This window comes from Coregonus clupeaformis, chromosome 8 (genome assembly GCF_020615455.1).
Source record: "Coregonus clupeaformis isolate EN_2021a chromosome 8, ASM2061545v1, whole genome shotgun sequence".
NCBI lineage: Eukaryota > Metazoa > Chordata > Actinopteri > Salmoniformes > Salmonidae > Coregonus > Coregonus clupeaformis.
The window spans coordinates 67,010,916-67,037,279 of record NC_059199.1 but is presented as its reverse complement, the minus strand read 5'-3'; the positions used below and the strand labels follow the sequence as shown (position 1 = coordinate 67,037,279).

Genomic DNA, 26,364 nt, shown 5'->3' with positions numbered 1-26,364 from the left:
GTTTGTTCTCTGTTATAGGGCCAAAAAGGTTGGAGAAGTGGTTTACCCATACATCTCCGTTTTGGATAGATAGCTCTTCGTGTTGTTGTTTGTTTAGTGTTTTCCAATTTTCCCAGAAGTGGTTAGAGTCTATGGATTCTTCAATTACATTGAGCTGATTTCTGACATGCTGTTCCTTCTTTTTCCGTAGTGTATTTCTGTATTGTTTTAGTGATTCACCATAGTGAAGGCGTAGGCTCAGGTTTTCTGGGTCTCTATGTTTTTGGTTGGATAGGTTTCTCAATTTCTTTCTTAGGTTTTTGCATTCTTCATCAAACCATTTATCACTGTTATTACTTTTCTTTGGTTTTCTGTTAGAGATTTTTTAGATTTGATAGGGAAGCTGAGAGGTCAAATATACTGTTTAGGTTTTCTACTGCCAAGTTTACACCTTCACTATTACAGTGGAACGTTTTGTCCAGGAAGTTGTCTAGAATGGATTGAATTTGTTGTTTCCTAATTGTTTTTGGTAGGTTTCAACACTACTTTCCTTCCATCTATAGCATTTCTTAATATTATTCAGTTCCTTTGGCTTTGATGCCTCATGATTGAGTATTGCTCTGTTCAAGTAGACTGTGATTTTGCTGTGGTCTGATAGGGGTGTCAGTGGGCTGACTGTGAACGCTCTGAGAGACTCTGGGTTGAGGTCAGTGATAAAGTAGTCTACAGTACTACTGCCAAGAGATGAGCTATAGGTGTACCTACCATAGGAGTCCCCTCGAAGCCTACCATTGACTATGTACATACCCAGTGTGCGACAGAGCTGCAGGAGTCGTGACCCGTTTTTGTTGGTTATGTTGTCGTAGTTGTGCCTAGGGGGGCATATGGGGGGAGGGAATGCTGTCACCTCCAGGTAGGTGTTTGTCCCCCTGTGTGCTGAGGGTGTCAGGTTCTTGTCCAGTTCTGGCATTTAGGTCGCCACAGACTAGTACATGTCCCTGGGTCTGGAAATGATTGATTTTCCCCTCCAGGATGGAGAAACTGTCTTCATTAAAGTATGGGGATTCTAGTGGGGGGATATAGGTAGCACACAGGAGGACATTTTTCTCAGTTGAGATAATTTCCTTTTGAATTTCTAACCAAATGTAAAATGTTCCTGTTTTGATTAATTTAATAGAGTGAGTTAGGTCTGCTCTATACCAAATTAGCATACCCCCTGAGTCCCTTCCCTGTTTCACACCTGGTAGTTTGGTGGATGGGACTACCAGCTCTCTGTAACCTAGAGGGCAACCAGTGGGTCCGTCTCCTCTATACCATGTTTCTTGTAGGATGACAATGTCTGTATTTCCGATTTCTTTGGTGATGTCCAGATTCCTGCTCTTTAGGCCAAAGGCAGATGACCTCAGGCCTTGGATATTCCAGGATGAAATAGTGAAGGCTTTGTGTTCCATAAAGTGTCTAATGTTGTTGGTTGTGTGGTTTGGCCTCAGGCCAGTATTGTGAGCAGAGCCTGCTGAGCATCTGGTACATGCCATTGGCTTGGGCTAGTGTAAGAGTGGGTGTTGGGCCTGTTTGCCTGCTCACGGCCTGGGCGTATGTGTGACTTTCATGTTGAGGCCCTCTTTGTGGGAGTGGGGGGGCTTGGCGTGGGTAGGAGGGGCATAGGTCTGATCTGAGGGGGCCTAAATGGGGTGTGGGCATGGTTGACTTGGGGGGAGTTAATTGGTGGGGGGTGGGGGGTGTAGATGTGGTTGATGGTGCTGTGGTCTGGATGTAGGTCCTCTCTGCGGGGGGTCCTCTATGTGTAGGTCCTGGGGGGTCCCGCAGGTCTGGGAGAGTGTCTCGCTGGTCTGGGCGGGGTGTCTGTTGATCTGTAGCTCCTGTGTGAGGTGTTGGGTCTGCGGTTGAGGGCGATATCCTTTAGGGTCCGGTCGAAGGTGGGCACTGCTGCCTTGTATAGGTGGACCTGGTCATAAAGGCTGTTCACGTCCAGGGTGGAGTGGTGGGCCAGGAAGACATTTGGTTTTGATGCACAGTCACGGGAAATACTTGCGTTTACCCGCTGTATGGTAGTAGGGTGGAAGTATTTTCGTGGTAACAGGGTTGAGATAACCACTTGTGCGTTGGGGAAAGTAGAAGAAGCTTTTTCTATCACTCCCTTGAGTGCTGTGGCCACCCTTTCCTGCTGTGTTCTCAGGTCGTTTGTGCCTGTGTGTATTATTATGTGGCTGGGTGATCCTAGTCGGTCCTCAGACAGAAGGTCTAGGGCGCGCTGGGTGTTTGGACACCAGAGTTTAGACACTGTGTGTTTTGGAAAAAGTTTATTTTCTTGTATGTATTTCCCGTTTGAGTCCATAAGGAGTACAATCTGTGGCTTGTGTATGTCCTCAGTGGGTGTGGGGGGGTCGTCATGAGGGCTATCAGGGTGTCTGACTGGGGGGTTGCTCATAGGGGTTGGGGTCCCCAGGGCTTGGGGTTCTTCATTTGTTTGTCTGGGTGTGATGTCGAGGCTATGGTCAGGGTCTAGGGTGTACTGTTCTGCTGCGGTGTCGAGACTTTGGCCAGGATCTGAGATGGGCTGTTCTCTAATGGGTTGTTCAATGTCACCCGTCATCGTTCTCACCTTCTCCTCCAGCACTCTGATCCTCTCCTCTAGTGCTCTGTTCTTCTCCTGCTCCTGCTCTTTCTCCTGTTGATGTTGTCTCACCACAGTCCAGAGTACAGACATGTATCTCTCTACCTCCAGCTCTCCAGGTCTAGTTAAGGGGGTGTTGTTGTGCTGGACTGTTGTCTGGGTCTGTGCTGACTGGAGTGTGTTCACCTGCTGTTCCAGCTCCACCTGCCTTACCTCCAGCTGGGTGGATTTATCCTTCATTTCAATGAGGGAGTAGTACTCTGTGCTGGGAAGTTGACTTTCTGCTTGGGGTTGCTCTGTGGGGTTATTTAATGAAGAGGTCTGGTCTGACCCGCTCGGGGTGGGGGTATCTTTCTCAAGGGAGAGCTTCTCCTGCTGAGCTATTTCTTTGATTAGGTGAAAGTCCAGCTGGAACTGTTTGGTGTTGCCTTGAACCAAAACGGTTCCAGATTTATAGAGATTAATATTAGACGACTCAGAGTCCTCGTTGTCCAGTATCCTGAGTTTCCACCCGTCGCTAACACCCCCCCTCTTAACAGAGGGGTAGTGTGCTAGTATAGCACTGTGCCATGCCAGGGGATGGTCTGTGTGGAAGATAAGGTTGCTTATGTTCCCATTTTTATACAAATCAGCAAAAAGTGTCTCGTGCTTCCCCAAAAGAAGTTTCAATTTGTACTCTTTTCGTGTCTTGTCGTTTTTTACATTCAGAGGGTACTGTATTTTAATGACCTCTGAACAGTGGGGGGGTGCTTCTAAGGCCTCTCCATTTAGTTGGGGTAGACTGTACGACTCTCCTGCCATTGTTGGGCTCAGGGGCTTTGACACCTCTCACTTCACACGTCAGTGCTAATTGAAATTGTATCTCTTTGTAGCAAGTTTAAGCTTGGTAGCCTAAGCATTCAGTCCTTATAAAATAAAATATATCATTGTAATGTATTTTTTCTTCTTGGTTTTGAAAGTGAAAAATAGCTTCATACTAAACATTACTCACTCAGTTCCAGGTTGGATGGTGTTTTCAGGTTTCTGTTTGTTTGCCAGAGCATTTGCTGTATAGTTTGAGAATAGTAATCCTTGGTAGTAGAATGCTTTCCAGGTAATTCCGTCCAAAATCAGGATGTAGGTTTGGAGTTTTGGTTTGGAATGAAGGTTATGTTGTGGAGGGTAGCATCCTGTATATGTCCCTGCCAAAAAATCCTACTTTATCTAACTCTAAATCTATATTTTTTGTTTAAAATGCAGGAGCAATGTCTTTGAGCTCTCTCTGCCTCTCTTTCTCCATCTCTTCTCTCATCCTCTCCACACTGCTGATTAATGTTGGATGCAGGGAGAGCGATAGCATCTTTACCTCCTCTCTCTTTCTTTCTCACTCTCTTTCTTTTCATGGGCCTTTCTTTCCTTGAGTTGCGATGCCGCTGGGCATGAAAGTCAATTCAGGGTGAGAAATGATTGCTTTAGCAGCCGAAGGGAAGGAGTGTGTGTGTGTGTGTGTGTGTGTGTGTGTGTGTGTGTGTGTGTGTGTGTGTGGTGTGTGTGTTGTTTGTGTGTGTGTGTGTGTGTGTGTGTGTGTGTGTGTAGTATTTGTGTGAAGGGGGTGCTGATCACCTGGTTGTGTGCCTGAGGACACCACAGCTATGCCAGCTGGCACACTAACATTAGTCCAGATAGCTGTTCTTCTCTGGGTCAGGGAGTGTTGTAGTCAGATCCCACAGTGAGTCCAGGTAGCTGTTCTTCTCTGGGTCAGGGAGTGTTGTAGTCAGATCCCACAGTGAGTCCAGGTAGCTGTTCTTCTCTGGGTCAGGGAGTGTTGTAGTCAGATCCCACAGTGAGTCCAGGTAGCTGTTCTTCTCTGGGTCAGGGAGTGTTGTAGTCAGATCCCACAGTGAGTCCAGGTAGCTGTTCTTCTCTGGGTCAGGGAGTGTTGTAGTCAGATCCCACAGTGAGTCCAGGTAGCTGTTCTTCTCTGGGTCAGGGAGTGTTGTAGTCAGGTCCCACAGTGAGTCCAGGTAGCTGTTCTTCTCTGGGTCAGGGAGTGTTGTAGTCAGATCCCACAGTGAGTCCAGGTAGCTGTTCTTCTCTGGGTCAGGGAGTGTTGGAGTCAGGTCCTGATCCATCCTCTCCTCCTCTGTCCTGTGTGTTATGTGTTGTGTTGTGTGTGTGTGTGTGTTTGCTCTTGTCTATGTGTGAATGAGAGAGGCAAAGTCATTCACTCAGCACCACTCACAGATAGCTAATGTTGCTTAGTAACCAGGTCGCCTGTGGAATCATGACAGACTGCCCCCTCGTTGTCCTGAGAGAGTGAAAGAGAGAGAGGAGGGAGGATATGTACAACAATACATATTCTAGAATGAGCTCTGTTTTGTATACAGTATATTTTTTTATTTTTTTATTTCACCTTTATTTAACCAGGTAAACCAGTTGAGAACAAGTTCTCATTTACAACTGCGACCTGGCCAAGATAAAGCAAAGCAGTGCGATAAAAACAACAACACAGAGTTACATAGTTATAATACGCAGTGTGTATAAATGTGAAGTGACCAGTGTACAATGTCTCTATATACATGGGACAGCAGTGACGACTGTGTATGTGAGTGTGTCTGTGTGTGTGTGTTTATGAGTGAGGGTGCATGTGTGTGTGAGCTTGTGTGTATGTGTTTTTTTGTGATTGAGTGTGTGGGTGTATGTTTGCAAAAAGCTCTCTGAGATGCAGGTCAGAGTACAGGGCAGACGGACAGCTATTGATGGCTCTTCAACAGTCTGATGGCCTGATAGAAGCTGTTTCGGAGTCTGTTGGTCTGAGATCTGATGCTCTTGTACCGTCTGCCAGACAGTAGCAGAGTGAACGCTCCGTGGCTGAGGTACCTAATGATCTTCCTGGCCTTCCTTCGACACTGAGGGGTGTAAATGTCCCTGAGGGCAGGCAGCGTGCCCACGGTGGTCAGGGCCGTGACCAGGGTCTGAGTTTTACTGAGCTCATTGACACAGCCCGTAGCCGTGGTATATTGGCCATATATCACAAACCCCCTAAGGTGCCTTATTGACATTATAAACTGGTTACCGACGTAATTCGAACAGTAAAAGTACATGTTGTCATACCTGTGGTAAACTGTCTGATATAGCACATCTGTCAGAAAATCAGCGTTCAGGGCTCGAACCACCCAGTTTATAATGAAAACCAACCTTGTGTATAACAAAATGCTGTGTCCAGTTAGACTAGTCGTTCCACTAGATGGCACTGCTGCTGTAGTAAATACAGAGCACAGGAAGAAATACATGAATGTGTCAGAAGGCGACGGTGAAATGCAGTAGGCGAAGTCAAACGCAGGACACAGAGCTTACTGGAAACGTACTTTACTTGAAAGTAACCAGAGAAGAAAACCATCTCCATACAAGGAGGAAAACAACCCGCACACTAACACTGCCGAAGACGAATACAATAACACACAACACACAATGCACGACAGAGGGTTAAATAGGGGAAACAATACAACATAATAGGGAACAGGTGTACACAATCAGGACAAAACAAGTCAAACACGGAAACATAGATCGGTGGCAGCTAGTACTCCGGGGACGACGAACGCCGAAACCTGCCCGAGCAAGGAGGAGGAGCAGCCTCGGCTGATTCCGTGACAGTATGTCTGGAATATACAGTACAATCAGAACTATACAGTGCAAATTATAAATATATAAAATACACTGAGTGGACAAAACATGCTCTTTCCATGACATAGACTGACCAGGTGAATCCAGGTGAAAGAAGCTATGATCCCTTATTGATGTCACTTGTTAAATCCACTTCAATCAGTGTGGTCCTCTGTAGCTCAGCTGGTAGAGCACGGCGCTTGTAACGCCAAGGTAGTGGGTTCGATCCCTGGGACCACCCATACACAAAAATGTATGCACGCATGACTGTAAGTCGCTTTGGATAAAAGCGTCTGCTAAATGGCATATTATTATTATTATTAGATTAAGGGGAGGAGACTGGTTAAAGAAGGATTTTTAAGCCTTGAGACAATTGAGACATGGATTGTGTACGTGTTCCATTCAGAGGGTGAATGGGCAAGACAAAATATTGAAGTGTCTTTGAATGGGGTATGGTAGTAGGTGCCAGTCACACCGGTTTGAGTGTGGCAAGAACTGCAACGCTGCTGGGTTTTTCACACTCAACAGTTTCCTATGTGTATCAAGAATGGTCCACCACCAAAAGGACATCCACCCAACTTGACACAACTGTGGGAAGCATTGGAGTCAACATGCTTTCGACACCTTGTACAGACCATGCCTCGAGGAATTGAGGCTGTTCTGAGGGCAAAAGGGGGGTGCAACTCAATATTAGGAAGGTGTACAACCCTCTTTACAGTACCATCAGAAATATACAACATTTCAAAACATATTTAAAGAAATACACATGAACGTATTTACGACTTTTAACATTTCATCGTTTTTGTAAGAGACTCTCAGATTCCGCTGTCCTTCGTGATACACGGTATGTAGCTTTAAAGCGCAGGTACGACTCCAGGCACCTGATAGCCACGTCATCCACCTCAGGGTCAAACTTGTTAGCGATGAGGTGGTGATGCTGTAGGAGCCACCGGAGATCTCCAGCCCCGTAGACACAAATGGCCCTCCTGGAGACACCCGAGCAGGGTGGATATGGGGCTCCTTTCCTCACATCTCCTTCCAGGGAATCCCACTTCACGATGCGAGCAATGGCGTTCATGTCTGATTCATGGTACTTGATGTGGGAAGGGTTAGATCCTGGCACAGAGGGCATGCGCTGCAGGGTGGCCCACAGGTGTTCATCGGGACTGTAGGTGTCCTTCTCCCACTCCAACAGCGCCCGGACCTCCTGAGACTCCATCACGTGACGGACAAAGGCCCTGGAGACCAGGAAGTAGGCGTTGCCAGAGAACATGGGGGTGCTGATTGGAGGAGGGCTCTTTCTAACGTTCGTCTTGACCACCATGTTGCTGGTGATTTTGTGCTGGAACTGCCATCTGCTGTTTTTATAGTCGTTGGTGGTCTCTGACTCCATGCTGTTTCTCCCGTTCTGCAGCTTGAGGGCCTGAACCATCTCAGCGTTGGTCTTAATGGGGAAGTCTGATCCACAGGTGTTGATCAGGTACCTCCACTGGACAGGTGACTTCAGGAGATCCTCCATACAGTTCAGATCAGCCTGCACTCTGGACCAGGAGGCGTAGACCACACTCTCTAACTTACTGGCCACAAACACATTAGGCAGACAGGACGCGATAGCCCTCACTGCCGTCCTGAAGTCCTCAGATGACTTCTGGTCGATGTGGACGCAGTACACGTTCTGAGGAGTGTACACAGCACGCAGGAGCCGCTCAAACATCTCGATCCTCTTGTGGACGACCATGGAGTAGGCGATGGGGAACTCCTTCTCCTCCTGGCTGAGAGGAAGGGTGATAAACCCTCTTTCTGTAACGTACCTCTGACAGTCCTGAGTCACATTGTGGTAGAACGCCTCTGACAACGGCTGCTGCTTCTTCTTGGTCTTCAGCAGGAGGCTGAGCTGCTCCCTCTCCAGACCCTCCAGGTCTCCCCTGGATGATGGCTGAGCAGGCCGGCAGGTCGGCAGCGTAGCCCAGGGGCAGGAGGTCCAGAGCGGGGAGAGGACTCCTGTCAGAGCCCGTTGGGCGTCTGAGAGCGGCCCACAGGAGCAGAGAGACGGATCCGCTCAGTAGGATCAGAGATAAGTTCCTGAAGAATCTCTGAGACCTGGACAACCGAACACAAGCCATGACTTGTCGGGTATTATCTTTCTATGTCAGGGTTCTCCTCAAAGAATGTAAGAGTTGCGCTGCGCCACCTTGTGGACTGGCTGCTCCACTGTGATTTTTTAAACTTCATTTGTTATCATTTAAGGCACCACACCCTAATAGAGTATTTCTTTGCTTTAGATTGCAGGAAATGTCCTCCATCCCGCTGTACGCAGTAGCTCCACCTTGTTAAAAAAAATCATTGGGAGAACCCTGTATGTGGTATTTTCTTTGTGTTATTAGTATCTATTAACACCACAGCTAAGGAGCAGGAGTTGCACACGGCTGATCAACAGAAGGATGTGTCTCAGCACCACTCACAGATAGCTAATGTTGCTTAGTAACCAGGTCGCCTGTGGAATCATGACAGCCTGCCCCCTCGTTGTCCTGAGAGAGTGAAAGAGAGAGAGGAGGGAGGATATGTACAACAATACATATTCTAGAATGAGCTCTGTTGTGTATACAGTATATATTTTTTATTTTTTTATTTCACCTTTATTTAACCAGGTAAACCAGTTGAGAACAAGTTCTCATTTACATCTGCGACCTGGCCAAGATAAAGCAAAGCAGTGCGATAAAAACAACAACACAGAGTTACATAGTTATAATACGCAGTGTGTATAAATGTGAAGTGACCAGTGTACAATGTCTCTATATACATGGGACAGCAGTGACGACTGTGTATGTGAGTGTGTCTGTGTGTGTGTGTTTATGAGTGAGGGTGCATGTGTGTGTGAGCTTGTGTGTATGTGTTTTTTTGTGATTGAGTGTGTGGGTGTATGTTTGCAAAAAGCTCTCTGAGATGCAGGTCAGAGTACAGGGCAGACGGACAGCTATTGATGGCTCTTCAACAGTCTGATGGCCTGATAGAAGCTGTTTCGAGTCTGTTGGTCTGAGATCTGATGCTCTTGTACCGTCTGCCAGACAGTAGCAGAGTGAACGCTCCGTGGCTGAGGTACCTAATGATCTTCCTGGCCTTCCTTCGACACTGAGGGGTGTAAATGTCCCTGAGGGCAGGCAGCGTGCCCACGGTGGTCAGGGCCGTGACCAGGGTCTGAGTTTTACTGAGCTCATTGACACAGCCCGTAGCCGTGGTATATTGGCCATATATCACAAACCCCCTAAGGTGCCTTATTGACATTATAAACTGGTTACCGACGTAATTCGAACAGTAAAAGTACATGTTGTCATACCTGTGGTAAACTGTCTGATATAGCACATCTGTCAGAAAATCAGCGTTCAGGGCTCGAACCACCCAGTTTATAATGAAAACCAACCTTGTGTATAACAAAATGCTGTGTCCAGTTAGACTAGTCGTTCCACTAGATGGCACTGCTGCTGTAGTAAATACAGAGCACAGGAAGAAATACATGAATGTGTCAGAAGGCGACGGTGAAATGCAGTAGGCGAAGTCAAACGCAGGACACAGAGCTTACTGGAAACGTACTTTACTTGAAAGTAACCAGAGAAGAAAACCATCTCCATACAAGGAGGAAAACAACCCGCACACTAACACTGCCGAAGACGAATACAATAACACACAACACACAATGCACGACAGAGGGTTAAATAGGGGAAACAATACAACATAATAGGGAACAGGTGTACACAATCAGGACAAAACAAGTCAAACACCGAAACATAGATCGGTGGCAGCTAGTACTCCGGGGGACGACGAACGCCGAAACCTGCCCGAGCAAGGAGGAGGAGCAGCCTCGGCTGATTCTGTGACAGTATGTCTGGAATATACAGTACAATCAGAACTATACAGTGCAAATTAGAAATATATAAAATACAAAAGGGGGTGCAACTGAATATTAGGAAGGTGTTCCTAATGTTTTGTACACTCAGTGTATATTTTAAATAAAACCTGTGTTACTGTATTTACAACCCTCTTTACAGTACCATCAGAAATATACAACATTTCAAAACATATTTAAATAAATACACATGAACGTATTTACGACTTTTAACATTTCATAGTTTTTGTAAGAGACTCTCAGATTCCGCTATCCTTCGTGATACACGGTATGTAGCTTTAAAGCGCAGGTACGACTCCAGGCACCTGATAGCCACGTCATCCACCTCAGGGTCAAACTTGTTAGCGATGAGGTGGTGATGCTGTAGGAGCCACCGGAGATCTCCAGCCCCGTAGACACAAATGGCCCTCCTGGAGACACCCGAGCAGGGTGGATATGGGGCTCCTTTCCTCACATCTCCTTCCAGGGAATCCCACTTCACGATGCGGGCAATGGCGTTCATGTCTGATTCATGGTACTTGATGTGGGAAGGGTTAGATCCTGGCACAGAGGGCATGCGCTGCAGGGTGGCCCACAGGTGTTCATCGGGACTGTAGGTGTCCTTCTCCCACTCCAACAGCGCCCGGACCTCCTGAGACTCCATCACGTGACGGACGAAGGCCCTGGAGACCAGGAAGTAGGCGTTGCCAGAGAACATGGGGGTGCTGATTGGAGGAGGGCTCTTCCTAACGTTCGTCTTGACCACCATGTTGCTGGTGATTTTGTGCTGGAACTGCCATCTGCTGTTTTTATAGTCGTTGGTGGTCTCTGACTCCATGCTGTTTCTCCCGTTCTGCAGCTTGAGGGCCTGAACCATCTCAGCGTTGGTCTTAATGGGGAAGTCTGATCCACAGGTGTTGATCAGGTACCTCCACTGGACAGGTGACTTCAGGAGATCTTCCATACAGTTCAGATCAGCCTGCACTCTGGACCAGGAGGCGTAGACCACACTCTCTAACTTACTGGCCACAAACACATTAGGCAGACAGGATGCGATAGCCCTCACTGCCGTCCTGAAGTCCTCAGATGACTTCTGGTCGATGTGGACGCAGTACACGTTCTGAGGAGTGTACACGGCACGCAGGAGCCGCTCAAACATCTCGATCCTCTTGTGGACGACCATGGAGTAGGCGATGGGGAACTCCTTCTCCTCCTGGCTGAGAGGAAGGGTGATAAACCCTCTTTCTGTAACGTACCTCTGACAGTCCTGAGTCACATTGTGGTAGAACGCCTCTGACAACGGCTGCTGCTTCTTCTTGGTCTTCAGCAGGAGGCTGAGCTGCTCCCTCTCCAGACCCTCCAGGTCTCCCTGGATGATGGCTGAGCAGGCCGGCAGGTCGGCAGCGTAGCCCAGGGGCAGGAGGTCCAGAGCGGGGAGAGGACTCCTGTCAGAGCCCGTTGGGCGTCTGAGAGCGGCCCACAGGAGCAGAGAGACGGATCCGCTCAGTAGGATCAGAGATAAGTTCCTGAAGAATCTCTGAGACCTGGACAACCGAACACAAGCCATGACTTGTCGGGTATTATCTTTCTATGTCAGGGTTCTCCTCAAAGAATGTAAGAGTTGCGCTGCGCCACCTTGTGGACTGGCTGCTCCACTGTGATTTTTTAAACTTCATTTGTTATCATTTAAGGCACCACACCCTAATAGAGTATTTCTTTGCTTTAGATTGCAGGAAATGTCCTCCATCCCGCTGTACGCAGTAGCTCCACCTTGTTAAAAAAAATCATTGGGAGAACCCTGTATGTGGTATTTTCTTTGTGGTATTAGTATCTATTAACACCACAGCTAAGGAGCAGGAGTTGCACACTGCTGATCAACAGAAGGATGTGTCTCAGCACCACTCACAGATAGCTAATGTTGCTTAGTAACCAGGTCGCCTGTGGAATCATAACAGACTGCCCCCTCGTTGTCCTGAGAGAGTGAAAGAGAGAGAGGAGTGAGGATATGTACAACAATACATATTCTAGAATGAGCTCTGTTGTGTATACAGTATATTTTTTTATTTTTTTATTTCACCTTTATTTAACCAGGTAAACCAGTTGAGAACAAGTTCTCATTTACAACTGCGACCTGGCCAAGATAAAGCAAAGCAGTGCGATAAAAACAACAACACAGAGTTACATAGTTATAATACGCAGTGTGTATAAATGTGAAGTGACCAGTGTACAATGTCTCTATATACATGGGACAGCAGTGACGACTGTGTATGTGAGTGTGTCTGTGTGTGTGTGTTTATGAGTGAGGGTGCATGTGTGTGTGAGCTTGTGTGTATGTGTTTTTTTGTGATTGAGTGTGTGGGTGTATGTTTACAAAAAGCTCTCTGAGATGCAGGTCAGAGTACAGGGCAGACGGACAGCTATTGATGGCTCTTCAACAGTCTGATGGCCTGATAGAAGCTGTTTCGGAGTCTGTTGGTCTGAGATCTGATGCTCTTGTACCGTCTGCCAGACAGTAGCAGAGTGAACGCTCCGTGGCTGAGGTACCTAATGATCTTCCTGGCCTTCCTTCGACACTGAGGGGTGTAAATGTCCCTGAGGGCAGGCAGCGTGCCCACGGTGGTCAGGGCCGTGACCAGGGTCTGAGTTTTACTGAGCTCATTGACACAGCCCGTAGCCGTGGTATATCGGCCATATATCACAAACCCCCTAAGGTGCCTTATTGACATTATAAACTGGTTACCGACGTAATTCGAACAGTAAAAGTACATGTTGTCATACCTGTGGTAAACTGTCTGATATAGCACGGCTGTCAGAAAATCAGCGTTCAGGGCTCGAACCACCCAGTTTATAATGAAAACCAACCTTGTGTATAACAAAATGCTGTGTCCAGTTAGACTAGTCGTTCCACTAGATGGCACTGCTGCTGTAGTAAATACAGAGCACAGGAAGAAATACATGAATGTGTCAGAAGGCGACGGTGAAATGCAGTAGGCGAAGTCAAACGCAGGACACAGAGCTTACTGGAAACGTACTTTACTTGAAAGTAACCAGAGAAGAAAACCATCTCCGTACAAGGAGGAAAACAACCCGCACACTAACACTGCCGAAGACGAATACAATAACACACAACACACAATGCACGACAGAGGGTTGAATAGGGGAAACAATACAACATAATGGGGAACAGGTGAACACAATCAGGACAAAACAAGTCAAACACCGAAACATAGATCGGTGGCAGCTAGTTCTCCGGGGACGACGAACGCCGAAACCTGCCCGAGCAAGGAGGAGGAGCAGCCTCGGCTGATTCCGTGACAGTATGTCTGGAATATACAGTACAATCAGAACTATACAGTGCAAATTAGAAATATATAATATACACTGAGTGGACAAAACATGCTCTTTCCATGACATAGACTGACCAGGTGAATCCAGGTGAAAGAAGCTATGATCCCTTATTGATGTCACTTGTTAAATCCACTTCAATCAGTGTGGTCCTCTGTAGCTCAGCTGGTAGAGCACGGCGCTTGTAACGCCAAGGTAGTGGGTTCGATCCCTGGGACCACCCATACACAAAAATGTATGCACGCATGACTGTAAGTCGCTTTGGATAAAAGCGTCTGCTAAATGGCATATTATTATTATTATTAGATTAAGGGGAGGAGACTGGTTAAAGAAGGATGTTTAAGCCTTGAGACAATTGAGACATGGATTGTGTACGTGTTCCATTCAGAGGGTGAATGGGCAAGACAAAATATTGAAGTGTCTTTGAATGGGGTATGGTAGTAGGTGCCAGGCACACCGGTTTGAGTGTGGCAAGAACTGCAACGCTGCTGGGTTTTTCACACTCAACAGTTTCCTATGTGTATCAAGAATGGTCCACCACCAAAAGGACATCCACCCAACTTGACACAACTGTGGGAAGCATTGGAGTCAACATGCTTTCGACACCTTGTACAGACCATGCCTCGAGGAATTGAGGCTGTTCTGAGGGCAAAAGGGGGTGCAACTCAATATTAGGAAGGTGTACAACCCTCTTTACAGTACCATCAGAAATATACAACATTTCAAAACATATTTAAAGAAATACACATGAACGTATTTACGACTTTTAACATTTCATCGTTTTTGTAAGAGACTCTCAGATTCCGCTGTCCTTCGTGATACACGGTATGTAGCTTTAAAGCGCAGGTACGACTCCAGGCACCTGATAGCCACGTCATCCACCTCAGGGTCAAACTTGTTAGCGATGAGGTGGTGATGCTGTAGGAGCCACCGGAGATCTCCAGCCCCGTAGACACAAATGGCCCTCCTGGAGACACCCGAGCAGGGTGGATATGGGGCTCCTTTCCTCACATCTCCTTCCAGGGAATCCCACTTCACGATGCGAGCAATGGCGTTCATGTCTGATTCATGGTACTTGATGTGGGAAGGGTTAGATCCTGGCACAGAGGGCATGCGCTGCAGGGTGGCCCACAGGTGTTCATCGGGACTGTAGGTGTCCTTCTCCCACTCCAACAGCGCCCGGACCTCCTGAGACTCCATCACGTGACGGACAAAGGCCCTGGAGACCAGGAAGTAGGCGTTGCCAGAGAACATGGGGGTGCTGATTGGAGGAGGGCTCTTTCTAACGTTCGTCTTGACCACCATGTTGCTGGTGATTTTGTGCTGGAACTGCCATCTGCTGTTTTTATAGTCGTTGGTGGTCTCTGACTCCATGCTGTTTCTCCCGTTCTGCAGCTTGAGGGCCTGAACCATCTCAGCGTTGGTCTTAATGGGGAAGTCTGATCCACAGGTGTTGATCAGGTACCTCCACTGGACAGGTGACTTCAGGAGATCTTCCATACAGTTCAGATCAGCCTGCACTCTGGACCAGGAGGCGTAGACCACACTCTCTAACTTACTGGCCACAAACACATTAGGCAGACAGGACACGATAGCCCTCACTGCCGTCCTGAAGTCCTCAGATGACTTCTGGTCGATGTGGACGCAGTACACGTTCTGAGGAGTGTACACGGCACGCAGGAGCCGCTCAAACATCTCGATCCTCTCGTGGACGACCATGGAGTAGGCGATGGGGAACTCCTTCTCCTCCTGGCTGAGAGGAAGGGTGATAAACCCTCTTTCTGTAACGTACCTCTGACAGTCCTGAGTCACATTGTGGTAGAACGCCTCTGACAACGGCTGCTGCTTCTTCTTGGTCTTCAGCAGGAGGCTGAGCTGCTCCCTCTCCAGACCCTCCAGGTCTCCCTGGATGATGGCTGAGCAGGCCGGCAGGTCGGCAGCGTAGCCCAGGGGCAGGAGGTCCAGAGCGGGGAGAGGACTCCTGTCAGAGCCCGTCGGGCGTCTGAGAGCGGCCCACAGGAGCAGAGAGACGGATCCGCTCAGTAGGATCAGAGATAAGTTCCTGAAGAATCTCTGAGACCTGGACAACCGAACACAAGCCATGACTTGTCGGGTATTATCTTTCTATGTCAGGGTTCTCCTCAAAGAATGTAAGAGTTGCGCTGCGCCACCTTGTGGACTGGCTGCTCCACTGTGATTTTTTAAACTTCATTTGTTATCATTTAAGGCACCACACCCTAATAGAGTATTTCTTTGCTTTAGATTGCAGGAAATGTCCTCCATCCCGCTGTACGCAGTAGCTCCACCTTGTTAAAAAAAATCATTGGGAGAACCCTGTATGTGGTATTTTCTTTGTGGTATTAGTATCTATTAACACCACAGCTAAGGAGCAGGAGTTGCACACGGCTGATCAACAGAAGGATGTGTCTCAGCACCACTCACAGATAGCTAATGTTGCTTAGTAACCAGGTCGCCTGTGGAATCATGACAGCCTGCCCCCTCGTTGTCCTGAGAGAGTGAAAGAGAGAGAGGAGGGAGGATATGTACAACAATACATATTCTAGAATGAGCTCTGTTGTGTATACAGTATATTTTTTTATTTTTTTATTTCACCTTTATTTAACCAGGTAAACCAGTTGAGAACAAGTTCTCATTTACAACTGCGACCTGGCCAAGATAAAGCAAAGCAGTGCGATAAAAACAACAACACAGAGTTACATAGTTATAATACGCAGTGTGTATAAATGTGAAGTGACCAGTGTACAATGTCTCTATATACATGGGACAGCAGTGACGACTGTGTATGTGAGTGTGTCTGTGTGTGTGTGTTTATGAGTGAGGGTGCATGTGTGTGTGAGCTTGTATGTATGTGTTTTTTTGTGATTGAGTGTGTGGGTGTATGTTTGCAAAAAGCTCTCTGAGATGCAGGTCAGAGTACAGGGCAGACGGACAGCTATTGATGGCTCTTCAACAGTCTGATGGCCTGATAGAAGCTGTTTCGGAGTCTGTTGGTCTGAGATCTGATGCTCTTGTACCGTCTGCCAGACAGTAGCAGAGTGAACGCTCCGTGGCTGAGGTACCTAATGATCTTCCTGGCCTTCCTTCGACACTGAGGGGTGTAAATGTCCCTGAGGGCAGGCAGCGTGCCCACGGTGGTCAGGGCCGTGACCAGGGTCTGAGTTTTACTGAGCTCATTGACACAGCCCGTAGCCGTGGTATATTGGCCATATATCACAAACCCCCTAAGGTGCCTTATTGACATTATAAACTGGTTACCGACGTAATTCGAACAGTAAAAGTACATGTTGTCATACCTGTGGTAAACTGTCTGATATAGCACATCTGTCAGAAAATCAGCGTTCAGGGCTCGAACCACCCAGTTTATAATGAAAACCAACCTTGTGTATAACAAAATGCTGTGTCCAGTTAGACTAGTCGTTCCACTAGATGGCACTGCTGCTGTAGTAAATACAGAGCACAGGAAGAAATACATGAATGTGTCAGAAGGCGACGGTGAAATGCAGTAGGCGAAGTCAAACGCAGGACACAGAGCTTACTGGAAACGTACTTTACTTGAAAGTAACCAGAGAAGAAAACCATCTCCATACAAGGAGGAAAACAACCCGCACACTAACACTGCCGAAGACGAATACAATAACACACAACACACAATGCACGACAGAGGGTTAAATAGGGGAAACAATACAACATAATAGGGAACAGGTGTACACAATCAGGACAAAACAAGTCAAACACCGAAACATAGATCGGTGGCAGCTAGTACTCCGGGGACGACGAACGCCGAAACCTGCCCGAGCAAGGAGGAGGAGCAGCCTCGGCTGATTCTGTGACAGTATGTCTGGAATATACAGTACAATCAGAACTATACAGTGCAAATTAGAAATATATAAAATACAAAAGGGGGTGCAACTGAATATTAGGAAGGTGTTCCTAATGTTTTGTACACTCAGTGTATATTTTAAATAAAACCTGTGTTACTGTATTTACAACCCTCTTTACAGTACCATCAGAAATATACAACATTTCAAAACATATTTAAATAAATACACATGAACGTATTTACGACTTTTAACATTTCATAGTTTTTGTAAGAGACTCTCAGATTCCGCTATCCTTCGTGATACACGGTATGTAGCTTTAAAGCGCAGGTACGACTCCAGGCACCTGATAGCCACGTCATCCACCTCAGGGTCAAACTTGTTAGCGATGAGGTGGTGATGCTGTAGGAGCCACCGGAGATCTCCAGCCCCGTAGACACAAATGGCCCTCCTGGAGACACCCGAGCAGGGTGGATATGGGGCTCCTTTCCTCACATCTCCTTCCAGGGAATCCCACTTCACGATGCGGGCAATGGCGTTCATGTCTGATTCATGGTACTTGATGTGGGAAGGGTTAGATCCTGGCACAGAGGGCATGCGCTGCAGGGTGGCCCACAGGTGTTCATCGGGACTGTAGGTGTCCTTCTCCCACTCCAACAGCGCCCGGACCTCCTGAGACTCCATCACGTGACGGACGAAGGCCCTGGAGACCAGGAAGTAGGCGTTGCCAGAGAACATGGGGGTGCTGATTGGAGGAGGGCTCTTCCTAACGTTCGTCTTGACCACCATGTTGCTGGTGATTTTGTGCTGGAACTGCCATCTGCTGTTTTTATAGTCGTTGGTGGTCTCTGACTCCATGCTGTTTCTCCCGTTCTGCAGCTTGAGGGCCTGAACCATCTCAGCGTTGGTCTTAATGGGGAAGTCTGATCCACAGGTGTTGATCAGGTACCTCCACTGGACAGGTGACTTCAGGAGATCTTCCATACAGTTCAGATCAGCCTGCACTCTGGACCAGGAGGCGTAGACCACACTCTCTAACTTACTGGCCACAAACACATTAGGCAGACAGGATGCGATAGCCCTCACTGCCGTCCTGAAGTCCTCAGATGACTTCTGGTCGATGTGGACGCAGTACACGTTCTGAGGAGTGTACACGGCACGCAGGAGCCGCTCAAACATCTCGATCCTCTTGTGGACGACCATGGAGTAGGCGATGGGGAACTCCTTCTCCTCCTGGCTGAGAGGAAGGGTGATAAACCCTCTTTCTGTAACGTACCTCTGACAGTCCTGAGTCACATTGTGGTAGAACGCCTCTGACAACGGCTGCTGCTTCTTCTTGGTCTTCAGCAGGAGGCTGAGCTGCTCCCTCTCCAGACCCTCCAGGTCTCCCTGGATGATGGCTGAGCAGGCCGGCAGGTCGGCAGCGTAGCCCAGGGGCAGGAGGTCCAGAGCGGGGAGAGGACTCCTGTCAGAGCCCGTTGGGCGTCTGAGAGCGGCCCACAGGAGCAGAGAGACGGATCCGCTCAGTAGGATCAGAGATAAGTTCCTGAAGAATCTCTGAGACCTGGACAACCGAACACAAGCCATGACTTGTCGGGTATTATCTTTCTATGTCAGGGTTCTCCTCAAAGAATGTAAGAGTTGCGCTGCGCCACCTTGTGGACTGGCTGCTCCACTGTGATTTTTTAAACTTCATTTGTTATCATTTAAGGCACCACACCCTAATAGAGTATTTCTTTGCTTTAGATTGCAGGAAATGTCCTCCATCCCGCTGTACGCAGTAGCTCCACCTTGTTAAAAAAAATCATTGGGAGAACCCTGTATGTGGGATTTTCTTTGTGGTATTAGTATATATTAACACCACAGCTAAGGAGCAGGAGTTGCACACTGCTGATCAACAGAAGGATGTGTCTCAGCACCACTCACAGATAGCTAATGTTGCTTAGTAACCAGGTCGCCTGTGGAATCATAACAGACTGCCCCCTCGTTGTCCTGAGAGAGTGAAAGAGAGAGAGGAGTGAGGATATGTACAACAATACATATTCTAGAATGAGCTCTGTTGTGTATACAGTATATTTTTTTATTTTTTTATTTCACCTTTATTTAACCAGGTAAACCAGTTGAGAACAAGTTCTCATTTACAACTGCGACCTGGCCAAGATAAAGCAAAGCAGTGCGATAAAAACAACAACACAGAGTTACATAGTTATAATACGCAGTGTGTATAAATGTGAAGTGACCAGTGTACAATGTCTCTATATACATGGGACAGCAGTGACGACTGTGTATGTGAGTGTGTCTGTGTGTGTGTGTTTATGAGTGAGGGTGCATGTGTGTGTGAGCTTGTGTGTATGTGTTTTTTTGTGATTGAGTGTGTGGGTGTATGTTTACAAAAAGCTCTCTGAGATGCAGGTCAGAGTACAGGGCAGACGGACAGCTATTGATGGCTCTTCAACAGTCTGATGGCCTGATAGAAGCTGTTTCGAGTCTGTTGGTCTGAGATCTGATGCTCTTGTACCGTCTGCCAGACAGTAGCAGAGTGAACGCTCCGTGGCTGAGGTACCTAATGATCTTCCTGGCCTTCCTTCGACACTGAGGGGTGTAAATGTCCCTGAGGGCAGGCAGCGTGCCTACGGTGGTCAGGGCCGTGACCAGGGTCTGAGTTTTACTGAGCTCATTGACACAGCCCGTAGCCGTGGTATATTGGCCATATATCACAAACCCCCTAAGGTGCCTTATTGACATTATAAACTGGTTACCGACGTAATTCGAACAGTAAAAGTACATGTTGTCATACCTGTGGTAAACTGTCTGATATAGCACGGCTGTCAGAAAATCAGCGTTCAGGGCTCCGAACCACCCAGTTTATAATGAAAACCAACCTTGTGTATAACAAAATGCTGTGTCCAGTTAGACTAGTCGTTCCACTAGATGGCACTGCTGCTGTAGTAAATACAGAGCACAGGAAGAAATACATGAATGTGTCAGAAGGCGACGGTGAAATGCAGTAGGCGAAGTCAAACGCAGGACACAGAGCTTACTGGAAACGTACTTTACTTGAAAGTAACCAGAGAAGAAAACCATCTCCGTACAAGGAGGAAAACAACCCGCACACTAACACTGCCGAAGACGAATACAATAACACACAACACACAATGCACGACAGAGGGTTAAATAGGGGAAACAATACAACATAATGGGGAACAGGTGAACACAATCAGGACAAAACAAGTCAAACACCGAAACATAGATCGGTGGCAGCTAGTTCTCCGGGGGACGACGACGCCGAAACCTGCCCGAGCAAGGAGGAGGAGCAGCCTCGGCTGATTCCGTGACAGTATGTCTGGAATATACAGTACAATCAGAACTATACAGTGCAAATTAGAAATATATAAAATACACTGAGTGGACAAAACATGCTCTTTCCATGACATAGACTGACCAGGTGAATCCAGGTGAAAGAAGCTATGATCCCTTATTGATGTCACTTGTTAAATCCACTTCAATCAGTGTGGTCCTCTGTAGCTCAGCTGGTAGAGCACGGCGCTTTGTAACGCCAAGGTAGTGGGTTCGATCCCTGGGACCACCCATACACAAAAATGTATGCACGCATGACTGTAAGTCGCTTTGGATAAAAGCGTCTGCTAAATGGCATATTATTATTATTATGATTAAGGGGAGGAGACTGGTTAAAGAAGGATTTTTAAGCCTTGAGACAATTGAGACATGGATTGTGTACGTGTTCCATTCAGAGGGTGAATGGGCAAGACAAAATATTGAAGTGTCTTTGAATGGGGTATGGTAGTAGGTGCCAGGCACACCGGTTTGAGTGTGGCAAGAACTGCAACGCTGCTGGGTTTTTCACACTCAACAGTTTCCTATGTGTATCAAGAATGGTCCACCACCAAAAGGACATCCACCCAACTTGACACAACTGTGGGAAGCATTGGAGTCAACATGCTTTCGACACCTTGTACAGACCATGCCTCGAGGAATTGAGGCTGTTCTGAGGGCAAAAGGGGGTGCAACTCAATATTAGGAAGGTGTACAACCCTCTTTACAGTACCATCAGAAATATACAACATTTCAAAACAGATTTAAAGAAATACACATGAACGTATTTACAACTTTTAACATTTCATCGTTTTTGTAAGAGACTCTCAGATTCCGCTGTCCTTCGTGATACACGGTATGTAGCTTTAAAGCGCAGGTACGACTCCAGGCACCTGATAGCCACGTCATCCACCTCAGGGTCAAACTTGTTAGCGATGAGGTGGTGATGCTGTAGGAGCCACCGGAGATCTCCAGCCCCGTAGACACAAATGGCCCTCCTGGAGACACCCGAGCAGGGTGGATATGGGGCTCCTTTCCTCACATCTCCTTCCAGGGAATCCCACTTCACAAATCAAATCAAATCAAATCACGATGCGAGCAATGGCGTTCATGTCTGATTCGTGGTACTTGATGTGGGAAGGGTTAGATCCTGGCACAGAGGGCATGCGCTGCAGGGTGGCCCACAGGTGTTCATCGGGACTGTAGGTGTCCTTCTCCCACTCCAACAGCGCCCGGACCTCCTGAGACTCCATCACGTGACGGACAAAGGCCCTGGAGACCAGGAAGTAGGCGTTGCCAGAGAACATGGGGGTGCTGATTGGAGGAGGGCTCTTTCTAACGTTCGTCTTGACCACCATGTTGCTGGTGATTTTGTGGTGGAACTGCCATCTGCTGTTTTTATAGTCGTTGGTGGTCTCTGACTCCATGCTGTTTCTCCCGTTCTGCAGCTTGAGGGCCTGAACCATCTCAGCGTTGGTCTTAATGGGGAAGTCTGATCCACAGGTGTTGATCAGGTACCTCCACTGGACAGGTGACTTCAGGAGATCTTCCATACAGTTCAGATCAGCCTGCACTCTGGACCAGGAGGCGTAGACCACACTCTCTAACTTACTGGCCACAAACACATTAGGCAGACAGGACACGATAGCCCTCACTGCCGTCCTGAAGTCCTCAGATGACTTCTGGTCGATGTGGACGCAGTACACGTTCTGAGGAGTGTACACGGCACGCAGGAGCCGCTCAAACATCTCGATCCTCTTGTGGACGACCATGGAGTAGGCGATGGGGAACTCCTTCTCCTCCTGGCTGAGAGGAATGGTGATAAACCCTCTTTCTGTAACGTACCTCTGACAGTCCTGAGTCACATTGTGGTAGAACGCCTCTGACAACGGCTGCTGCTTCTTCTTGGTCTTCAGCAGGAGGCTGAGCTGCTCCCTCTCCAGACCCTCCAGGTCTCCCTGGATGATGGCTGAGCAGGCCGGCAGGTCGGCAGCGTAGCCCAGGGGCAGGAGGTCCAGAGCGGGGAGAGGACTCCTGTCAGAGCCCGTTGGGCGTCTGAGAGCGGCCCACAGGAGCAGAGAGACGGATCCACTCAGTAGGATCAGAGATAAGTTCCTGAAGAATCTCTGAGACCTGGACAACCGAACACAAGCCATGACTTGTCGGGTATTATCTTTCTATGTCAGGGTTCTCCTCAAAGAATGTAAGAGTTGCGCTGCGCCACCTTGTGGACTGGCTGCTCCACTGTGATTTTTTAAACTTCATTTGTTATCATTTAAGGCACCACACCCTAATAGAGTATTTCTTTGCTTTAGATTGCAGGAAATGTCCTCCATCCCGCTGTACGCAGTAGCTCCACCTTGTTAAAAAAAATCATTGGGAGAACCCTGTATGTGGTATTCTCTTTGTGGTATTAGTATCTATTAACACCACAGCTAAGGAGCAGGAGTTGCACACGGCTGATCAACAGAAGGATGTGTCTCAGCAGCACCTCACAGCTCAAATAGACACACGCTTCTCACACGCCTCAGTTGAAAAGGAAGAGGTGTAATCATTGACTCTAGTGGGCGTGGTCTATGGATATGGCGTATACACTCTAGTGGGTGTGGCTTCACTGTATACACTCTATGGGCGTGGCAGACCAGGGATGAAAAGCTCTGTAGCAGCCAAGTTGTGGTTTTCCCTGTATGTGGCTTGTTTCCTGGTCAGCGTTGTGACACATGCCGGGCGTAAAGTCCTAACATGGCTGAGCCTCTCACGTTAAACAACCGTCTTTCCTCTAGTTTTGAGCTGTGGTTCAAAGCAGCCTCATAAACTTGTTCAGTCAGAAATATCTAGCCGACACATTTTGTACACAATATTTAACATACAGCAGGTTTTTAAAAGACCAAAGCGTTTTGTGTTTTCATTTCATTTTACCGTGGAAAAAATATCACAATACTGGTATTGTCACAGTCCTGTTGACTAACATCCTAGACCTCATGTTACCAGATCTCCTTATACCATTGACATCAGATAGGGACATTATTTGAATATTGAAATTATTTTACTTCCGTTCCATGAATCCTTCATCATTTCACAATGTCACTTTTATACAGTGGCTTGCGAAAGTATTCACCCCCCTTGGCATCTTTCCTATTTTGTTGCCTTACAACCTGGAATTAAAATGGATTTTTGGGGGGTTTGTATCATTTGATTTAGACAACGTGCCTACCACTTTGAAGATGCGAAATATTTTTTTTATTGTGAAACAAACAAGAAATAAGACAAAAAAACAGAGAACTTGAGCATGCATAACATGGACAGAGACTCCAATCTCCGCTGTGGAGCTTTGCAGCTCCTTCAGGGTTATCTTTGGTCTCTTTGTTGCCTCTCTGATTAATGTCATCCTTGCCTGTTCCGTGAGTTTTGGTGGGCGACCCTCTCTTGGCAGGTTTGTTGTGGTGCCATATTCTTTCAATTTTTTAATAATGGATTTAATGGTGCTCCGTGGGATGTTCAAATTTTCAGATATTTTTTTTAACACACCCATGTTTTGTCTCGTGTGATACAGAGGTGTGTACAAGTGTACAGGGGTTAGATGACAGCTGTTGATGGTTGAACATTATGTTTTATCACGTCCTGGCCGCAGGTTAATATCCTTGACATGTGACAAACATCCTAGACTCATTTTCCAACTCGTACAGCAACACAGCATCAGTTATTGAGACATGATAAACAAAGGCTGAAATTCAGTTCTAAAAAGTTAATGATTGAAAACCAGTATAATGGACCTCAGATAGGTACATTATTTGAATATTGAAATAATTGAGTCCTTCTACATGTCACCTCCAGAGCCATATACTGGATTTAGGCCAACCTTTAGAATTCAGAATATTGTTCTAATTCTAGACATTCCGTTTTTTAATTATTGTATTTTACCCCCTTTTTCTCCCCAATTTCATGATTGACAATTGCGATCTTGTCTCATCGCGGCAACTCCCCAACGGGCTCGGGAGAGGCGAAGGTCAAGTCATGCATCCTCCAAAACATGACCCGCCTAACCGCGCTTCTTAACACCCGCCCACTTAACCCGGAAGCCAGTCGCACCAATGTGTCGGAGGAAACGCCTTTCAACTGACGGCCGAAGTCAGCCTGCAGGCGCCCGGCTATAGTGCAATGAGCCAAGTAAAGCCCCACCCGGCCAAACCCTCCCCTAACCCGGACGACGCTGGAAAAATTGTGCGCCACCTTATGGGACTCCTGGTCACGGCCGGTTGTGACACAGCCTGGGATCGAACCTGGGTCTGTAGTAACACCTCAAGCACTGCGATGCAGTGCCTTAGACCACTGCACCACTCGGGAGGCCTAGACATTCATTTTTATAGCATGGATGTATAAAGGTGACATTGTGACATTTTGAAGGACTCATGGAAAGGCAGTAAAAATATGTAATATTTTATTTACAATTAATTTGAACACCGGTATTGAACCTCCATTGACATCAAATAGGTACAGTGGGGAGAACAAGTATTTGATACACTGCCGATTATGCAGGTTTTCCTACTTACAAAGCATGTAGAGGTCTGTAATTTTTATCATAGGTACACTTCAACTGTGAGAGACGGAATCTAAAACCAAAATCCAGAAAATCACATTGTATGATTTTTAAGTAATTAATTAGCATTTTATTGCATGACATAAGTATTTGATCACCTATCAACCAGTAAGAATTCCGGCTCTCACAGACCTGTTAGTTTTTCTTTAAGAAGCCCTCCTGTTCTCCACTCATTACCTGTATTAACTGCACCTGTTTGAACTCATTACCTGTATGAAAGACACCTGTCCACACACTCAATCAAACAGACTCCAACCTCTCCACAATGGCCAAGACCAGAGAGCTGTGTAAGGACATCAGGGATAAAATTGTCTTTTTTGTTTTAGATTCCGTCTCTCACAGTTGAAGTGTACCTATGATAAAAATTACAGACCTCTACATGCTTTGTAAGTAGGAAAACCTGCAAAATCGGCAGTGTATCAAATACTTGTTCTCCCCACTGTAGTCAATATTAAAATCCTTTAAAATGTTATGATCTCACCTTTATGCTCATATACTCATTTACAGACAGGCAGACAGACAGGCACACAAAGCTGAGTAAAAATATATCCATGGATCTGAATACAACATACAATATTCTCTTAGATGTTAAGTCCCCCCATATGGGCAACTTTGAGCGGTTCTGGACAGGTTCCGACTGACATTTTGGTGTCCAAAGCTCTCTGTGAACACCGTAGGGTCCCGTTCCTTATCAGGCCAGAAAGCTCCGTCTGTCCTCTCTTCATTTCCACTCTCTCAGCGGAGCTGACTTGAAGTGTCGGGTTTCAGAACCCACATTTTCATAGGGAGTGGCATGTCAAATTTATCTGGCCTATAGACGAGTTAGCTGACAACGTCACGAAAACCAGTTCGCCAGCTTGTAGTCCTAAAAAAAACAAAATTAGGTACCGCTGGTTCATTCAGCCATTCCTATGGGGAAATTGAATGAGATACCGCTGGTTCGTTCAGCCGTTCCTATGGATAAATTGAATGAGGTACTGCTGGTTCGTTCAGCTATTCCTATGGGAAAATTGAATGAGGTTTCGCTGGTTCGTTCAGCCATTCCTATGGGGAAAATGAATGAGGTACAGCTGGTTCGTTCAGCCATTCCTATGGGGAAAATGAATGAGGTACC

At 47.0% G+C, this 26,364-nt stretch overlaps 4 protein-coding genes and 1 pseudogene across 4 annotated transcripts; all 5 read right to left on the bottom strand.

The window, feature by feature from the left end:
• Window positions 1-6,993: 6,993 nt before the first annotated feature.
• Window positions 6,994-9,538, bottom strand: LOC121569971 (beta-1,3-galactosyl-O-glycosyl-glycoprotein beta-1,6-N-acetylglucosaminyltransferase 3-like). The gene is made up of 2 exons (XM_041881366.2): window positions 9,319-9,538; window positions 6,994-8,278 (listed from the first exon to the last, which is right to left on the bottom strand). The coding sequence occupies exons 1-2, from the start codon at window positions 9,536-9,538 to the stop codon at window positions 7,050-7,052; spliced, it is 1,449 nt and encodes a 482-aa protein (XP_041737300.2). The 3' UTR covers window positions 6,994-7,049.
• An 833-nt stretch (window positions 9,539-10,371) lies between these two features.
• Window positions 10,372-11,971, bottom strand: LOC121570704 (beta-1,3-galactosyl-O-glycosyl-glycoprotein beta-1,6-N-acetylglucosaminyltransferase 3-like). The gene has a single exon (XM_045222419.1). It carries the CDS (start codon window positions 11,701-11,703, stop codon window positions 10,375-10,377), a length of 1,329 nt encoding a protein of 442 aa, XP_045078354.1. The 5' UTR covers window positions 11,704-11,971; the 3' UTR covers window positions 10,372-10,374.
• A 2,221-nt stretch (window positions 11,972-14,192) lies between these two features.
• Window positions 14,193-16,053, bottom strand: LOC121570707 (beta-1,3-galactosyl-O-glycosyl-glycoprotein beta-1,6-N-acetylglucosaminyltransferase 3-like). The gene has a single exon (XM_045222418.1). The coding sequence runs from the start codon at window positions 15,582-15,584 to the stop codon at window positions 14,256-14,258; it is 1,329 nt and encodes a 442-aa protein (XP_045078353.1). The 5' UTR covers window positions 15,585-16,053; the 3' UTR covers window positions 14,193-14,255.
• A 1,522-nt stretch (window positions 16,054-17,575) lies between these two features.
• Window positions 17,576-19,125, bottom strand: LOC121570708 (beta-1,3-galactosyl-O-glycosyl-glycoprotein beta-1,6-N-acetylglucosaminyltransferase 3-like). The gene has a single exon (XM_045222417.1). The coding sequence runs from the start codon at window positions 18,905-18,907 to the stop codon at window positions 17,579-17,581; it is 1,329 nt and encodes a 442-aa protein (XP_045078352.1). The 5' UTR covers window positions 18,908-19,125; the 3' UTR covers window positions 17,576-17,578.
• A 2,333-nt stretch (window positions 19,126-21,458) lies between these two features.
• LOC121570709 lies at window positions 21,459-22,809 on the bottom strand (annotated as a pseudogene).
• Window positions 22,810-26,364: the final 3,555 nt, after the last annotated feature.

Bases quoted from the DNA above. Each gene is read 5' to 3' on its own strand.
- LOC121569971 (XM_041881366.2), bottom strand. From the start codon at position 9,538: ATGTCAATAAGGCACCTTAGGGGGTTTGTGATATATGGCCAATATACC. The intron at 8,279-9,318 runs GCAGACGGTACA...GGCCGCTCTCAG, and splicing joins GTTCACTCTGCTACTGTCTG to ACGCCCAACGGGCTCTGACA.
- LOC121570704 (XM_045222419.1), bottom strand. From the start codon at position 11,703: ATGGCTTGTGTTCGGTTGTCCAGGTCTCAGAGATTCTTCAGGAACTTA.
- LOC121570707 (XM_045222418.1), bottom strand. From the start codon at position 15,584: ATGGCTTGTGTTCGGTTGTCCAGGTCTCAGAGATTCTTCAGGAACTTA.
- LOC121570708 (XM_045222417.1), bottom strand. From the start codon at position 18,907: ATGGCTTGTGTTCGGTTGTCCAGGTCTCAGAGATTCTTCAGGAACTTA.